A 15897-nucleotide genomic window follows, 5' to 3' on the forward strand; every position below is an offset into this window, starting at 1 on the left:
GGCCGGGTGGGGTGGGTGAGGATGGCGGCACTGGTGGTCAGCGTGGGGGGGTGCCCCCCCCCAAGCCCCCTTTCCTTCCCCGCCGGGGTAAGAGGCAGTGCCGATTGAGCTCCTGCCTTCCGTCGTGTGTAGTTTGTGTTTTTTTATGAAATTTTTTTTTTTTACAGGGTAGCGATGCATTTGTTAGACAAGTTGTCTTTATAATAATAAGAATGACGATGATTCTTTAACCGGTTACCATTGTAGATTTACAATTTTCTGTTAAAGAAAGCACTTTTTCACTTGATTTTAAGTAACAACTTGAAAACGCTAAGCGAATTTTTTTTTTTTTGCGGGAGTGCGATTTGGCGCGTCCTCGGCATCTGTGTCGGGCGCTACTTCCGTTGCCGCTCAACAGCAAACCCCCCCGCCCCATCTCTCTCTTCTCCCCACTGCAGGATCTGCAGCCTACTGTATAGAAAGATGTAATTGTTCAACTTACTCTCTGGCTCTCTCCACAACCTGGGTTGAACACACATACTGTATTCGTTATCGAGAATAAACGAATGTTTAATTCTAAATACGTGTTGGTAAAAATAGACATTTACGAAAAAATGTACATCGTGCTATCGTCGGAAACGACGAGGGGTGGTGAGGTTAGCAACTCTGTGAATCTTTTTTGGGGGGGGGGGGTCCCTCTTTTTTAAAACTGAAGCATTTATCCATCGCGATAAATAGTTGCTGGTTTCCTTGAGGCAGGAACCGCCCCCCCCTCCTCCCCGCTAACTCTGAGAATCTGCAGGTGAAACAGAAAAGGAGAAATCCTCGGTGAGGTTCGAGCGTTTATGCAACTTTTCATTGGGCAAAAAAAGGCTCTCGCAAAATCGGCTCTGGCCCTCCCGACATTTTGCTTTTAAAACGGGGAAGAAAAAAAAAACCTATACAAAAAATACTTTTTAAAAATTCCTAATTAAAAAAAGTTGAAGTCATTTTCAGATAACTTTTGAGAGTGTCCTGACAAACATGGTGCTAACTTCCTGCAGTTATTAAGGAATAACATGAAAGCAAACACTTTTTTTGTAAAACAGATTTCGACTCGTGGAGCCGATCGCAGTGTGCTAAAACGACGTTGCAGGTAGAGACTGCGAGCGGCGAATGAAATACCTCAACTCTCAAGTCTATAGCGCGAGGTGTGGCTGTGCTTTTTCAGGAGAGATCAGCATGTGATTGTTGGAATACAGCAGTTGCCCAGGAAACACTTGAGGTCAGGTCGTCGTCGTCATCGGCGGCATCCATCGTTTGTAGCTCTGGTGAGGGGGTCCCTCCTTGTCCTCTGGTGAGGTCTGGTGCTGCCTAGTGAGATCTGTGGGCGGGGTGAGGATCTCCTGGTTCTGGTGTGCGAGGTCTCTTTGTCTGCTTTTGTCGGTCTCTGGCTGGGCCTGTGTGGGTATCTGGCGAGGCCTGTGAGTGTGTGTGGCCGAGGCTTGCGGGTGTTCGGCAATGCCTGTCATGCAAGCCGTTCATTGGCTATAATCGTGAAGATTCGGAGCAGAACTCGAACCATCCCTCGTAGACTTGATACAGCGTCAGAGTTTAAAACAGGAGAAAGGTCATGTGTGGGCATGAGCTTCAAGTTTGTTACGGTCAAGGGGTTGCCTGCCTTTCTTGTTTTGTGACTTGAACTCATTTTCTTTCGAAGAAAAACACAAGGAAGATCAGGGATAAGCTTTAGTCTTTTTCTGCCTGTATTTTCGCTTGTATGTATTTTATTTTTTTCTAAATCGGAAGTGTGATATCCTTCAGGGGTTGGAGCGGTTGGTGTTTTTAATCTTCATTTTGTAAGTGTATTTTTGTTGTGTGTATTGCCGTGTAAATTGTTGTATTTAGCCCAAGGCCTTTGTAATTGTGGTTTTTCTTCAGCCAGGCGGCAGCCTGTTGTTGGATGAAATATAATTACCTTACTGCCTGCCAATAAAATACAAAAAAAAAATACAGAATTTAGTAAATTTTTGTTCGATTTTCTTTGGCAAACTATTAGAATGGATTCGGTGGCTGTTTTTGTTTAACGATGCCCCTCCCCCCCCACTCCCGTGTAGCTGACGAGTTGCCCTCGCAGGGCAATGCTCGCCCATTGCGTAACTATTTCAGTTTGGTTTGAAAATGACCATTACAATATTAAGCAAAAGGGTGGGGGGCGGGGGTAGTCCTGGTAAAACCATGCCAACGTCATCGTGTGGTTGGCCCAACGTTGGGCCAACGTTTGGCACGTGTTGTTGGGTCCCCAACGTTTGGCTCGTGCTGTTTGGGCCCAAAGATTGGCTCGTGTCGTTGGGCCCAACCGTTGGGCCCAACCGTTGGGCCTGTGCCATTGGGCCCAACCGTTGGGCCTGTGCCATTGGGCCCAACGGCTTGGGCCCAACCGTTGGGCCTGTGCCATTGGGCCCAACCGTTGGGCCTGTGCCATTGGGCCCAACGGCTTGGGCCCAACCGTTGGGCCCGTGCCATTGGGCCCAGACATTGGCCCGTGCCATTGGGCCCAACGGCTTGGGCCCAACCGTTGGGCCTGTGCCATTGGGCCCAACCGTTGGGCCTGTGCCATTGGGCCCAACGGTTGGCCCTGTGCCATTGGGCCCAACGGTTGGGCCTGTGCCATTGGGCCCAACGGCTTAGGCCCAACCGTTGGCCCTGTGCCGTTGGGCCCAACGGTTGGCGCGTGTGGTTGGCCCAACGCTGGCCCCCCGACTCTGCCCCTGACGACGTTCAATGTTTAGGGGCGCACCGTGCTTGCCACTTCGGACGTCAAAAAGATTACGTGCCCGCGGGAGGGGGGGTGCAGATGGTGCCAGTTGTGGAGTGAGCGCGTGCCCAGGAGGTCGTCTCGGGGGATGGGAGTGCGAAGTGCGTAGGGCACGACTACAGCCCCCCCAATGGGAGCTCCAAATCCCTGTTACTTTCCTTTATTTTTTTGTACTTAGTGTTCATTTATCGTCATTTATTTCATAGCGTATTTTTTTTTATTATTCTAATAATTATTAAATGGGTTTGACTGAGGATTATACGTAATATATGAAATTGTATTGTAATGAATTGAGAAGGTAATTGATTGGAATTAAGAGAACTGTAATCATTCCTAATATGCTGAGTTATTGTGGGTATCTGTATTTTTTTTATTTATTTCATGCACTCAAGATATGGTTCGCTGTAGAAATGTGTACACCCCCCCCCCCCCGCCCGCCCCCTCCTGTAATATTTCTTGAAAGGTCGACTTCTTGCAGCAGCGCAGAATTTCCAAATCTTGAAAGCATTTAAACTGGATGTTTCCCATCTCATCCCTGCTCTTCCGAATACTCGGCAGTACTTTTTAGTCCACTATGTTGAACTGCGTTCCTGCACGTTGTTGTTCCCATTCACGTGCGTGGGATGCTGGCTGTTGCAGTAATGGGTTTCCTTTTTATTTTCCTCCTCCATATCCTAATATTAAAAACGTTGAGCTGCTCTTCACGTTTGCGCACTTGGTGGTTCCTTTTCGCGCGCGGCACACCACCGCCGCAGTTTCGCCGTGGAACGCACCACGCTGTCGGTGTGTCGCGCGGGACGCTGGCGTTGTTCGTGTGACACTGGACTTTGTAGCGCGGGACGCTGGTTTTGCTATTGCGACGCTGTCTGTACGAGTGCGGGACACTGGTGTTGTTCGCGTGACACTGGTGTTGTTCGCGTGACACTGGCGGTATCACGCGGGACACTGGTGTTGCTTGTGTGGCACTGGACGGTGTCGTACGGGACACTGGCGGTATAAGCGCGGGACACTGGTGTTGCTCGTGTGACACTGGTGGTGTAGTGCGGGACACTGGTGGTGTAGCGTGGCATTGGCCGGTGTAGCGCGGGACTGGTGTTGGTTGCGTGGCACTGGCCGGTGTAGCGCGGGACACTGGTGTTGCTCGTGTGACACTGGTGGTGTAGCGCGGGACACTTGTTGGTTGCGTGGCACTGGCCGGTGTAGCGCGGGACACTGGTGTTGCTCGTGACACTGGTGGTGTAGTGCGGGACACTTGTTGGTTGCGTGGCACTGGCCGGTGTAGTGCGGGACGCTGGTGTTGCTCGTGTGACACTGGTGGTGTAGCGCGGGACACTTGTTGGTTGCGTGGCACTGGCCGGTGTAGTGCGGGCCACTGGTGTTGTTCGTGTGACACTGACGGTGTAGTGCGGGACACTGGCGTTCCTCGCGTGACACTGGCGGTGTAGCGTGGCACAAGTGCGGCCTACATAGTGTGTGTGGGAGCTGCCGCAGCAGTGTAATGGTCAGTCCACTGGACTTGTAAAACGGAGGTCACCGGTTTGATTCTATCACCCACTTCCACCAGCAGTGGCTTTGAGAGCAAGCAATTGCAAGGGGGGGTGGGGGTCGCGCACCTTTCACCCTTTTGATTTCACCTGCAGAGAAAGTAACGCCAATGTACAACGTGTAAGCACTGTTAAATTCTTTATTCTTATACGCAGTTTTTCCAACAAGTTAAATGAAAAAAAAAACAATCTAATACCTGTCGTTTTGAAATCCATTTGTTCTGTTTGCCACCGGTGTTTAACAAGCGGCGCTATCCGGAGACGGTTCCACGCCAACCGAACCACGGTTCCGGTGCGCACGCTGCGGTATTTCAAGCGTGGCGCCGCCTCCGGTTCGCTCTGCTGCCCTTTTGTTCGGTAAGCACCCCGCGTCGCGGTCTGCGCCCACCCCCCCCCCCCTCCACGGAGCAAGTCCACAACTACTTAAGAACCGGGGTGGGTGGGTGGGGGGGACTTGCAGCCCCATCGGAACATCGAGATGAGATTGGAACGTCCTCGCCGCCCCAACTGACGTGTCGAGGTCGTCCCCATGGGAGGGGGTGGCACCTTTGCGAAAAACTGCGCGGTTCGCCCCTTACCAGAGGGCTTTGCCTCTCGTTTCGTTTGCCCCAACCCTCTTGCTCTCGGTTTATTACAGTCGTCGCGTGAACACGTTTCCTGCCTCGCTCTGCTGTGCACGGCACACGTGCAGCGGTGCATTGCCGGTGCCGGCAGTGCAGGGAGGGGGGGGACCCATTGGAAGAATTATTTCGTTTTTATTAGTTTGCTTTATGCCCAGCGGTGCCACTTACAGTTGCACATTTGAGCCGTCTGTCACGGTACACATGGCATGCCCAGGGCGAGGTCTCGCAGGGGGGTTGGGAGACGACAAGCCCCCCCCCCACCTCCCCGTAATATTGGCAGCGTTGTTGCACCACCGTGAAATGAGCGCGTGCATCGTCCAGCCGGCCACTCTGGGCACGCAGAGCGCCGCTGAAAATAAACCCCGATGGAAATTTCATAATCGGAGTCTGGGGCGGATGGCCGCGGCGAGTAAAGCTTGTGGCGTACACCCTCCACCACCCGACATAGCCAATTCATAAAGAAGTCACGTGCTGATCAATCTGCCAATTTGTGGTTCAGCAGCACCAGCTGTGTCGTTCGCAATCCACGCATACGTTATCTCCCTCGCCTGCTATGCATAGAGGATTGTATATTTGGAGTGTTCTCTGGTTGTGGTCACGTGGGTTTTTGTCTGGGTCCTCCGGGTTTACCCTCCACATTCAGAAACATGTATTCAGTTTACTTTGATTACGACGATACATCCCCACGTGTGATGGCTGATGATATCGTGTGTGACCCAACTTGCCCCTGAAACAGACCTCGTAGCACAGTGGCCTCTATACCTGGTAAAGTTTCCATTAGAAATGTGAAAATTGTTCAGTGTTGTTAGATTGCTGTCCAACACACTGCTGATCATTTTGCTGCTGAAGCAGTTGTAACGTGGCACGGTTGTTCACGTGACAACTTCATTGTCTGTGTGTCAGAGGTCGCAAACGGGTTTTGATTCCTTACCCGTACACGTAGCCGGCCGCACCAGGGTCGCAAATGCGTACCCGTACCCGGCCGGGTAAAGGTACCCGTTCCCTACCCGTACCCGTACCCTACCCGAAATGAGTGACAAACGGTTACTCACCAGTGACTCACGGCCTACCCGTACCCGGCCGCACCAGGGTCGCAAACGGGTACCCGTACCTGGCCGGGTACGGGTAGCCGGGTATCGGGTAGGGTTCGGGTATCAGGGTACCCGGTTGCGACCTCTGCTGTGTGTCAGGTGGAGGAGGGTGTAAGACACATTTAACTTAAGCCATCTGACCTAAAAAAAATTCTGTAACATGAGTTGAGAAAGCCTCCGACGTGTTTACACTGATGGGACGTGCCACTTGTTAACTGATGTTATCGCGTGTATTTTATTCAGACTACTTTTGAGTATATAGTATTACAGTGTGCAAATTTTAATTGGTGGTGTTAAAGTTATAATTTCGCTTACGACTAAAAAAAAAATGTTTTCGTTAAGCCGATATAAAAATATGCTTAGCGCGCGATTCGTGAATTCAAGTGAATGTTCTAAAATAATAATAGCTCTGCAGGTTTACGCTGCACTGTTTAAAACACATTTGTTTTTTTTCTTCGAACAGAGCACGCAACATTTCAAACTACACTTCCGCTTATTTTTTTAAACTAAAAATTCTATATATATATTTTTTAAATATAATCAGTTCTACAACGGAGCGAATGATTTATTTTTTAAGTGTCAATAAATAAAATCGCCGGTACCTAAAAGGCGAATTCGTCCATCGCATCATCCTCCTTCGGGAGGGCGAATACCGTTCACTGACGTGACAGCGTGGGAACGTCGCGGGAACGTCGCGGGAACGACGCCCGAACGTCGCGGGAACGTCGCGGGAACGTCGCGGGAACGTCGCGGGAACGTCGCGGGAACGTCGCCCGAACGTCGCGGGAACGTCGCCCGAACGTTGCCCGAACGTCGCCCGAACGTCGCCCGAACGTCACCCGAACGTCGCCCGAACGTCTACGCGCCGCGCTGCTCCTCGACTCACCGCAGCGTTTGCGGCAGAAATCGCACGACCCAGGAAAGAGGGGGGAACAAAAAAAAATCGGCACCGTTTCTCTGCCGTCGGAACACACGCACGAGCACTAATCTCCGCGTAGAAATGCTTGGTTCTCCCAAAGTGTACGCAGAAACTCGTGACTCTTCCTCGGGGTGGGGGGGGGGGGGAGAAATAGCCACGTGGAGGAAGAATTGAAACGCAAAAGTACAACCATTGCGTAGGTGGCTCTGTTGGAGCCGATGTGCGATGGTTGCAACAGCAGGGCATGAGCTACTGCTGCTCCTGCAGCAGGGCATGAACTGCTGCTGCAGCACATGGTGCGGCCGAGGGATTCTGTTGCGCGTGGCGTTGGCCAACGCGGCCGCCGCCTCCTCCGTGCGCTCGTCTCTCCGCCAACGTCCGTCGCGTAATTCCACCAAACTCCGACGGCCGTATATTTTAGTTAACAACGATCGTCTCCGTTTGCATTAATGACTGCGTGTTAACGACGGGGTTATATTGACTTAGCTTCAGCGCTTTCGCTTATTACAGCTATATCTCAAAGCGCAACGCGTTTCGATCGTTTTCACGTTTGCCTGCACGGAGGGGGGGGGGGGGGGGGGGAGGCGCGCGGATTTCCTCGCGCCGCAAGGTGCCCGGTGGCGGTATGGCGGTGGAGACCCGGGGGGGGGGTGGTACGGGCACCGTCGGAGTCTGGAGCCAGTGGCCACGTCAGCATGAACACCACCTGGCAGAGGTGCACGCGCCAGCATTGGAGAGTTAATCATCGTGAAAACCGCATTCAAAGACGGTTCTTCTAAAGATACATTCATGGTGGTGGGGGGGGGGTTATAAGGTGTGTGTGAGAGATCAGACTTTTGCAACCTTGAAGATGCAAGTTTTGGGGTGCCGTCTTACTTTTTCCGGAGCATCTTACGATCCGGAGAATACGTCAAATGATACGAATTCCCTTTTTATTTCCAGAGCAATCTTCACCGAGTCTCAATGCGCATTTTCAAGGAAGATGCCGCTGTTGGGCTACTTGCGCAACTCCATTTTAAGCGGCGTTTGGGTTCGTGTGCAGGGGGCATTGGGAGGATGCGGAGAAATAAATAAGTATAACCCGTAAAAACAAAGCTTTTCACTATAAATCCTTTATATGCGTGGCGGCTAGAGTCCTCTCGTCCTCTGGCTTGAGATGGCTGCCACCTATGGGTCAGATGATTGTCTGCCAGTATTAAGCAATTGGTAATTATTTAATTTGTTTTCCCTAAACAGTGTAAAATTTTTGAAAAAAATTTTCACGAACATTAATTGTCTCGCACAACGAGTCTGTGTGCAAAATGTCAGCTCGATTGGATCACGGGAAGTGGGTTAAAAAACGACCGAAAGATTTGCACGGTCGTAAGCAAGCAAGCAAGCAAGCAAGCGAACTTAATATAAAGGATTTAAAAAAACCTGAATTCGAGGGAGCAACGGCTCGCGCATCTCCGCGCGATGTAGATTCTCAACCCATTTGCGGTGTTGCTGTGTGCCGTCACCTCCAAGCCCAAGGCTACAGCAGGCCCCGGCATTCCCCCGTCCGGGGGGGTGTGGCGGTGTGGGGTCCAGCCTCTGGGCTCACCTGTCCGGGAGTGGTTCGTGTGCGCCGCCGCCGCCGCATCAGCACGTGGTGTGGCGCTCCGTGATTGTGGGGACGTCGTCACCTTGGAGGGGGAGACAAAAAGACGTTTGCCGTGGTTGTGCACGCTCGCCACGCTCGCCGCTAGCCGCTCACCGCGACTGGCCAACTAGAATGGGTCGGCAACTTGAGAGAGGATGGCGCCCAATCTTCTTCGACTGATCGTACGGCCGCCGATGCAGAGCAACGACTACAATTTCACATTGAGGTGGTCAAGCCGGACAGCCGCGTCAGGAGCGGCGGTAGCGTGTGGTGTGTATCGGCCGTGATGTCTCCTTGGGATCACTGCGTCGTCATACGTTGATACGGTCTGTTCTGGACGACCGCAGTGGCACACCGCTACCGGCGAGTTTTTAATTTTCCATTTGTGCATCGTCGGCCATCCGCTGCTGCCATGCTTTGTGCAGTGGAAGTGGTTTTTGAGTGGACCATGGGCAGGGCCAGATCATGGTCCCGTGAGCCCCCCCCCCCTCCCCTCCCCGGCTTTCCTATATTGGTGTCTTTCTTGCCTTCCTCCTCGCAAAATCATCCACTAGATCGTCAAAATCTCGCTGTCTGACAAGGTCTGACTCCATTGACACAGGTGACAATGAGCTGAGATGTGCTTGGCACATGCTACTCCGCAGTTGATTTTTTATCCTGCCTAAAAGGGAAAATGTCCGCTCACCCTGGCAGTTGGTCATTGGCAAAGTTAGACAAATCCGAAGTGCCACGAAAACATTGGGGAACACTGACTGAAGATTAGGTGCCTGCAACGTCTCAAGCAATTTAGTTGGGCACTTCTCACCCTCAGAGTCAGACATGAAAGACTTGAATTGGATGAGTTCGTTGGCAAAGTTCATGTCCAGCTCTGATGGATATGCAGCGGTGAGTGCATTTACCTTTTCCACTATCGCATCACTTGACTTAAAGCTTTCGTGACTGCAGGAATTCATATTCTTTGGGTCTTTCGGTAAAGTCACGTAGATAGGTTCAAAGAAAATAACAAAAATGACGAAAAAAACTACGTCGTTTCGATCGCAACACAAGCGTTCGTCATCAGGATGGAGTCAACAATTATTGGGCGCGCGTGTGTGGGTGCATGTGTGCGTGCGTGTGTGTGCGGGTGTGTGTGCGTGCGTGTGTGTGCGTGCGTGTGTGTGCGTGCGTGTGTGCGTGCGTGCGTGCCCGACGTTCCAGCCTACCTTGCTGCCGCAGGAAGGGCTGCAGCTCTGCAGTCTCGAGTTGGATCTTCACCACCGACTTTTCCGCCTCCGTCCCGCCGGGCTGTGCCTGCTGCCGACAGGAGGGGGGTGGTGGTGGTGGCTGTCAGGCAAAGACAACTCGCTGCCCTTTGGCGTTAGGGGAGAGACGCCGAAGGTCAGATTCCCAGGGCTACCGACCCGTGGGCTAAACTCCTCTTGTCTGCTATCAACCCGTAGAGCTCCACACCCAAGCAAAGACAAGCACCAAGCAAACAGAGCTGCACTCTTCTTGGTTCTTTCGGTAAAGTCACGTAGAAGGGAAATAATAAAATAATAAAAATAAAAGAATTCTCACGACGTTTCGGCTACAACGCAAGCAGCCGTCCTTGCGTTGTAGCCGAAACGTCGTGATAATTATTTTATTGTTTTATTTTTATTATTTTATTATTTCCCTTCTACGTGACTTTACCGAAAGAACCAAGAAGATGAATCCCTGCAGTCACGAAAGCTTTAAACAGAGCTGCACTCCTGCAGGATCGGTGTCACCCCACAGCTCACCTCCTCCTCGTCGTCGTCATCGTCGCTGTCCTCGCCCGGCTTGCTGCTCTTCTTTTTCTTCTTCTTCTTCTTGTCCTCCTTCTTCTTCTTGTCCTTCTCGGGCATCACGTCGTCCAGCCAGCCCAGGTCGTGCTGGGACAGGATGTAGTCCATGCCCTTGCGCACGGCCACCAGGGCCAGGATCTAGCAGAGAGGGGTGCGCGCGCGCCTCGGTGAGAGCCCGCGCAGGGCAAACGCAGACAAAGATGCCCCCCCCCCCCCCCCCCCCATGTAGCCTTGCATAACTCTTGGCGCAAGCGCTGTTAGCAAGCACTGAATGAAGGCACGCGAGGGGGGTAGGGGGTGCCCGGCACCACGCCCGACCGCCTCCCCGTTCGTTGCTGGAGGGCAACTGCCTCGTAATCAACAATTGCGTCCTTCACGAACCTCCTCCACAGAGGCCGATCCTGACACCGCTGGCTACCGCTCGTCGGTAAGTCCAACCAACTCCACATCCTTCTGTAACCGCCACATCAGTCGATGTCTTCTCTAGAACGTACCGTGCCCGTTTAGCCTCCTCAATACACACACATACACGAAGACCCCCCTCGTATTGCACGGTTGGCTATGTACAGCACGAAAGAACTCCAACATACGGACTTGGGGAAAGTGCTGTTAGCGAGCGCCTATGAAAGACCGGCACGGCACACGAGTTGGTGGGGGTGGCCAGCACCACGCCCGACCGCCTTTGTCTCCCCACTGGTGATGTTAAAACATCTCTACGGAGCCGGCAAACCCCGCCAAATCCCCACCTGCCCGCCCCCCCACCCGCCCCTACCCCCCCACCCCACCCCCCCACCCCCCACAACCCACCCCCCCAACAACCCCCACAACCCACCCCCCCAAACAACCCCCACAACCCACCCCCCCAAACCACCCCCACAACCCACCCCCCCAACCCCCACAACCCAACCCCCCCACCCCCCACAACCCACCCCCCCACCCCCCCCAACCCCCCCCCCCAACCCCCCCCCCCAACCCCCCCCCAACCCCCCCCCCAACCCCCCCCAACCCCCCCCCACCCCACCCCCCCCCCCCAACCCCCCCCCCCACCCCACCCCCCCCCCCCCACCCCCCCCCCACCCCACCCCCCCCCCCCCACCCCCCCCCCCACCCCACCCCCCCCCCCACAACCCACCCCCCCACCCCGCACTCGTTCGCAATAATTCGGCCACACACGAGGGCCCATGCGTTCCCCGGGGCCCGCCATGGCTCGCGGTCGCAGCGGTCGCGAGGCGATCTCCGTACCATGACGGGGAAGATGATGGCGGCGACGGTGGACTTGAGGATCCACAGAACCGCGAGGCACAGGATCTGGATGAAGGAGAAGAGGTGGACCCGGCGCAGAGGGACGTGGCGCAGGTAGATGAAGTCCGGCTGGTGCTTGGCAGGCATCAGGAAGAGCTTTATCCGGTCCATGAACTTCGGGGACGGAGACAGAGGGCCCACCGGGGGGGGGGGGGGGGATGGTGTTGGGCAGAGAGAGCAGCGTACGGGGTGTTAGTATTTAATTTAATTTATTATTTTATCTTTATACGTGACTTTACCGAAAGAACCAAAGAATAATTCCTGCAGTCACGAAAGCTCCAAATGAAGTTTGCAGGATGTAGTCTTCTTGGCGTACGGCTGCTGATGTAGCTGCAGGGCAACGGCTACAACTTCACGTTCACGTGGTCAAGCCCAGACATCCGCGTCAGGAGTTAACGGGGTTAGTCGTTGCATCATCGCTGCGATGTCTCCTCCTTCGTATTTGTGGATCGGGGGCACTGCGTCGTTATACGCTCTACCTCTTAACGAAGGAGACATCCCAGCGAGGAGGTGATATGAGAGAGTTAGAGGCATATTGAAGCTGGCAACGGTGCCATCGGCTCCCTTTGGTGAAACGTGCGAGGAGCCACTGGGGACACATCGGTTCATTTGGAGACCAGTATGGGAACCACACGTCTGTTGAACTTCGTTCGACACCGTGCGTCGTCAACCGGAGGTGCGGGGGGGGGAGAACAAACCGAACCTAAACATAGCGCGGAAACGGTATTGAAACCGTACTCTTAGGTTTTTTCGGTAAAGTCACGTAGGTAAAAATAAAAAATAAAATAAAATATGAGAAATCAAATAATAAATCACGACGTTTCGGAGGCAACACAAGTCTCCGTCATCAGGTGGGGCCGTCACAGCTAGATTTACTGTTCTTAGGTTTTTTCGGTAAAATCACGTAGATAAAATTAAAAATTAATAAAAGTATTTTATTACATTATATTATTTTTATTTTACTTACATTAATTTTTATTTTTATCTACGTGACTTTACCGAAAAAACCTAAGAATATGAATCCTTGCAGTCACGAAAGCTTCAAATCTAGAATTAGATTTACTGTATCAAGTGTATCACTGTATCACTTGATACAGTAATTTTAGCTGTGACGGTCCCACCTGATGACGGAGACTTGTGTTGCCTCCGAAACGTCGTGATTTATAATTGTATTTCTATTATTACTTATATTATTTTATTTTCGTATTTCTTTTTACCTACGTGACTTTACCGAAAAAACCTAAGAGTATGAATCCTTGCAGTCACGAAAGCTTCAAATCTGGTATTGAAACCACAGCGATCGGATGATGATTATCAGGACCACTGGTCAGGGGACATTGCCTGACATATTTCGGATTAAACGCTCGCTTTCGACGAAGGTCCACAGCGCTATTGGTGAATGCGTTGAGCTTCGTCAATTGCGTCTGTACATCGCCGCAGCCAGCAGCATCACCAAATAATGTGTGTTATTATCGCATAAATCACCGAAGATACCACGAGGGTTGGAAACACAGGTGGAGCTCACAGGTGGCGGGGGGAGGGAAACGCGGGAGGGACAGCATGACTGCGTTTGTCTCTGTCACCCGGGGAATTCTCCGACTGTCACAACAGCAGGGAGACGGGTGAAGGAGAGGGGCGGGTGTAGATGCACCACATCTCTCTCGTGGGAAAGAGGCTGCCCCGGGCTTTCGTGTGAGCGCCGACTCACGCCCGCACACCCCACGCACACCCCACGCACACCCCACGCACACCCCACGCACACCCCACGCACACCCCACGCACACCCCACGCACACCCCCCGCACACCCCCCGCACACCCCAACGCACACCCCACGCACACCCCCACGCACACCCCCACGCACACCCCACGCACACCCCCACGCACACCCCACGCACCCCCCAACGCACACCCCGCGCACACCCCCACGCACCCCCCAACGCACACCCCGCGCACACCCCACGCACACCCCCACGCACACACCCCCACGCACCCCCCAACGCACACCCCCACGCACACCCCCACGCACACCCCAACGCACACCACACGCACACCCCCACGCACACACCCCCAACGCACACCCCCACGCACACCCCACGCATGTGCGGCCGCACATTCTCGGAGAGCCAACGAACCTGGACTCCGTTGAGAGACGCCACTCCCATGTAGAGGAAAACTCCGTAGAGGACGGGCATCGGGATGAACTGTGGAGTGGCAACACAACGAGACGCGGTCACATGGGGTCCCCCCGCCCCCCCCCCCCCCCACGGTCACACGGGGTCCCCCCCCCCCCCGTGATCACACAGGGACCCCCCCCCACCCACCCGAACACACGGGGTCTCCCCGCACCCCCCTCGGTCACGCCACGCTTTGGAGGGACAGGAGAGGGGGGGGATGTTTGGACATGGCACCGAGTACTCGTTCATGGCCGAGTCGACCAGCGGGAGTCCCGGGACCGCTTCAGATTATTCGCCGCCGATATTGACCACGAGTGGGAATTGAGCGGTGGCGCATCAAACCGCTACGGGCAAAGATCCCCCCTCCGGATAGCCTTAAACGACTGTAGGGGCAAGTGCTGTCAGCGAGCACCGTTGAAGGCCGGCGTTGCGCACGAGGGGGTGGGTGGCCAGCACCACGCCCTGCCGCCTTTGTCTCCCCAGTGGCGATGTTTACACACCGCACCAGGGGCTCATCTGAGGCTGAATCGACATGGGAGGCCAAGGATCGGTTCGGATGACCGTCACCGGTGTTGGCGCCAAGAGGGAATTGAACTGGGGTCGCCTGGGTTCGTAGCGCGGCATGCTAACTGTTGCACCACCACTCCCAACGCATACGCGGGGTGCCATGGTGGTGAGATGTAAACTACATCGCCTGGTATATAGGAGGTCGTGGGTTCAAACCCAACCCTGACGCCTGCTGTGTAATTGGAGTTAGCATGTTCTCCCCCATGGTTACGTGGATTTGTCTCCGGTTCCTCCGGTTTTTCCCTTCATATTTAGAGCATTTGGCTGCTATCAATTTCCACGCGATAAGCCGCTTCCGTTGAGCTACCACGTGTCGCCAGGTCCCTTCTGAAAACAGAGCTACATAGCTCAGTGGGGGCCTTACCTGGTAAAATAAAAACAATTTTAAATCGTTTATAGTTTAGTTTATATACAGCCGCAAAACAAAGACACAGCATTCCACTCGTGTGCCGGGTGGTAACACGAGATCTGGGAGGATGCTCCCTGATTCCGAGGTGCTCCTCAAGACGCGGCGAGGCTACGCGGAAGCGCTGCTGGTCAGTGCCGGATTATCCCAGGAGCAAAAGTAGCTACACATGTAGCTACTACATATGTAGCTACTACACATGTAGTAGCTACATATGCTGTAGCTACGGGCCCCGCACTTTCAAGGGCCCCACGCTAAATGCTTTCAAGCTATCAATTCCGGTTCAGTGATTCTGCACTTGCTCTATTACTATAGTACTATACCGCCTTCAACTTTTATGAACGACTGGGTGTTTCAGGTTAGCGATTTGTCGTATTATCTGGCTGTATAGCAAATGAAAAAATACAATTACTTTGCTATGCAAGTAAAACATTTGTGTTTTAATATTTGTCGGGTATTTATTTATTTAGGGCTCCTTTATAACATCACATGCTACAGGCCCCGCAACGAGCTTAGTCCGGCACTGCCGCTGGTACCTTGAGGATTGGAGCCATGAAGACGGAGACCCCCGTGAGCAGGAAGACGACAACCCCAGTCACCCTCTGCTCACTGCGCATAACAGTGGGTTAGTGAGCTTCATCAGTGAGTGAGCTTCAGCAGTGAGTGAGCTTCATCAGTGAGTGAGATACATCAGTGAGTGAGATACATTAGTCAGCTACATCAGTGAGTGAGTGTCATCAGTTAGTGAGCTTCATCAGTCAGTGAGATACATTAGTCAGGTACATTAGTGGCTTCATCAGTGAGTGAGCTACATCAGTGAGTGAGATACATTAGTCAGCTACATCAGTGAGTGAGTGTCATCAGTTAGTGAGCTTCATCAGTCAGTGAGATACATTAGTCAGGTACATTAGTGGCTTCATCAGTGAGTGAGCTACATCAGTGAGTGAGCTTCATCAGTGAGTGAGTGTCATCAGTTAGTGAGCTTCATCAGTCAGTGAGCTACATCAGTGAGTGAGCTTCATCAGTGAGTGAGCTACATCAGTGAGTGAGTGTCATCAGTTAGTGAGT

General features: G+C 53.1%; 1 protein-coding gene across 4 annotated transcripts in view; it reads right to left on the minus strand.

The window, feature by feature from the left end:
* Window positions 1-4446: 4446 nt before the first annotated feature.
* LOC133354338 (electrogenic sodium bicarbonate cotransporter 1-like) overlaps window positions 4447-15897 on the minus strand; it is an 87204-nt gene continuing 75753 nt past the window's right edge. For 3 of the 4 annotated variants that reach the window (XM_061571095.1, XM_061571093.1, XM_061571096.1), the window contains 7 exons: window positions 15366-15438; window positions 13815-13883; window positions 11622-11795; window positions 10335-10517; window positions 9777-9867; window positions 8536-8617; window positions 4447-7659 (listed from right to left, as the gene is read on the minus strand). In XM_061571095.1, coding sequence (XP_061427079.1) covers window positions 8574-8617; window positions 9777-9867; window positions 10335-10517; window positions 11622-11795; window positions 13815-13883; window positions 15366-15438 — 634 coding nt within the window. In that variant the 3' untranslated portion in view covers window positions 4447-7659; window positions 8536-8573. The remainder of the gene's footprint in view (window positions 7660-8535; window positions 8618-9776; window positions 9868-10334; window positions 10518-11621; window positions 11796-13814; window positions 13884-15365; window positions 15439-15897) is intronic. The other variant, XM_061571094.1, reaches the window with a different exon arrangement.

The sequence above is a fragment of the Lethenteron reissneri genome, chromosome 47 (assembly GCF_015708825.2).
Source record: "Lethenteron reissneri isolate LAM-NWPU_2019-01 chromosome 47, ASM1570882v1, whole genome shotgun sequence".
NCBI classification, from domain to species: domain Eukaryota; kingdom Metazoa; phylum Chordata; class Hyperoartia; order Petromyzontiformes; family Petromyzontidae; genus Lethenteron; species Lethenteron reissneri.